General features: G+C 43.3%; 1 protein-coding gene across 4 annotated transcripts; it reads right to left on the reverse strand.

The window, feature by feature from the left end:
* Nucleotides 1-221: 221 nt before the first annotated feature.
* dlx5 (distal-less homeobox 5) lies at nt 222-1,972 on the reverse strand. Of its 4 annotated transcripts, none has more exons than XM_011480844.3 (3): nt 1,384-1,972; nt 943-1,127; nt 222-729 (listed from the first exon to the last, which is right to left on the reverse strand). In XM_011480844.3, the coding sequence occupies exons 1-3, from the start codon at nt 1,769-1,771 to the stop codon at nt 415-417; spliced, it is 888 nt and encodes a 295-aa protein (XP_011479146.1). In that variant the 5' UTR covers nt 1,772-1,972; the 3' UTR covers nt 222-414. The 4 variants fall into 4 exon arrangements, with proteins under 4 accessions (XP_011479146.1, XP_004073894.1, XP_011479147.1 ...); XM_004073846.4 differs by having other exon boundaries at nt 943-1,130; XM_011480845.2 differs by having other exon boundaries at nt 1,414-1,941.

Below are 1,972 nucleotides of genomic sequence, written 5' to 3' on the forward strand. Positions count from 1 at the left end.
GACGAAATTATAATGCAAAAGTAAAAAGATTTTTTTGTTTTTCTGCGAAAATTAGCAACAGTTAAGCCTTAGTGAGACAAAAAAAATGGGATGTTAAAGACTGACGGCTCTATTCGGCTGTGATTTACAACCAACAAGAAGCGCAAGAGCATCATTGGTCTGAGTTTTACGTTTCCAGAGGCTGGAGCAGCAAAGTCACTGAAGGACACTGAAGCTTTCAAAGCACTGTCCATTTAAACGTTTAATAGACTTCCAAAATGCAATAAATTACATGCACACATTTACACATTTTACACGTTTCCTCTATGACTGTCATCAAATACATTGCATATTCCTCTGAAATGTGAACACAAGTCCAACAGAAGGAGAAGGGGAATATTTGAAATGAACAACAGGATTTTCCCCCCATTTTTTTCAATATAACGTCCCAGCTCCAAGAGCCAACGAGTGCTGTAACGAGTTGTGGGTCTGAAGATGAGAAGTCATTGAGGCGCCGGTGGGGGTGTACCACGAGCCCGTGCTTTCCAAAAAATTAGAAGGCGCTGTGTTGAGGCTTTGTGGCTGAAGGTTGTGCGACCTGGAGGGGCCCTGCGTGTCCCAAACAGCCGGGGATTGTGGGGAGTTGCAGGCCATGGGGTCGCTGGAGCTGGGGCTGTGCTCCGGTGGAAGCTCGCCGTTTTTCATGATCTTCTTCATTTTTGATCTTCTGTTCTGGAACCAAATTTTCACCTTGGAAATGCAAACATAAGCAAACAAACAAATAAAAAACAAAAACAAAAAAAGAAGAAGAAAGACAATTAGTATTTTGGCACATGGAGCTCCAAAAAGGCGCACGATGCGTAAAAACGCACACATCATGGACAAAAAAACAAACAAAAAACACAATTTCTAATTTAAAACGCCCATACTTTAGAGATTTCTTTTAACAAATAAATCAATCACCTGTGTTTGAGTAAGTCCCAGCGACGCAGCCAGCTCGGCTCTTTCCGGCAATGCCAGGTACTGCGTGTTCTGGAACCTCCTCTGCAGGGCGGCCAGTTGGAAGCTGGAGTAAATTGTTCGGGGTTTTCTCACTTTCTTCGGTTTGCCGTTCACCATCCTCACCTCTGGTTCACTAATCTCCTTTTCTGCTAAAGCAATTTAAAAAAAAAAAGCATGAGCGTCAGTCAATTTGCCAAGTTATTTTGTAAAAAAAAAAAAAAAAAAAAGCTTTTATGTGGATTAGGATGCTCCAAATTAATCCAAAAATAAAAACATATTTGAAAAGGGTAGCCTGTTTTTTTAGAATCTTTTTTCAATAAAAATAAGAAAGGATCAACAATGAAATCTCAAACGTTTATCAGTTTTTTGATAGAAATTCTGTCACAAAACGTGAAATTTTACCAAGCGTCAGTAAGGCGTTCGGGCCCGCACCTTGTGGACTTGGCTGGGGTTGTATTCTGTTGTAAGTCCCGGCATACTGGTGGTACGCGGGGGTCGTGTACGAACTGTAATCACTGTAAGACTTGGTGGAGTAATTTCCAGCAGATCCGTTGACACCCGGGTACTGGTACTGATAAGCGTTGAGAGACTTCCCGTATGAAGTGGAGCTGGGGGAGCAGTAGCCGTGAGCGACTCCACCGGCTGGACTGTAATAGCCAGAATCCGTGGCTGAGGACTCGGGTAGAGTAGGAGATTCCTGAGACGGATGATGCATGGCGGAGAGTTGAAAAGAGCTCTGGAAATCTGCAGGTTTCACACTCGGGATCCTCCGATCGAAAACTCCGGTCATGCTTAAGTGAGGCAAAATGTGAGTTCTTCTTCTTTTTTTCTTTGAATTAATAAAAAAAAGGCAATCAGGACTCTCCAAGACTACACTGTCATTGTGCTAAGAGGCTCTCAGGCCGACGGGCTCTGCTAAAGACTGCAACCAACCCTGCAGCAAAGACTTGGTTAAATCCTAAATCGCGCTCTTACGCACTGCAGGGAGGAT

Source organism: Oryzias latipes, chromosome 11, assembly GCF_002234675.1.
Source record: "Oryzias latipes chromosome 11, ASM223467v1".
NCBI lineage: Eukaryota > Metazoa > Chordata > Actinopteri > Beloniformes > Adrianichthyidae > Oryzias > Oryzias latipes.

Coding starts and splice junctions, on each gene's coding strand:
- dlx5 (XM_004073846.4), bottom strand. CDS start 1,771: ATGACCGGAGTTTTCGATCGGAGGATCCCGAGTGTGAAACCTGCAGAT. Junction 1,131..1,383: donor GAACGCCTTACTGACGCTTG/GTAAAATTTCAC, acceptor AAATTGCTTTAG/CAGAAAAGGAGATTAGTGAA. Junction 730..942: donor TGGGACTTACTCAAACACAG/GTGATTGATTTA, acceptor TGCATTTCCAAG/GTGAAAATTTGGTTCCAGAA.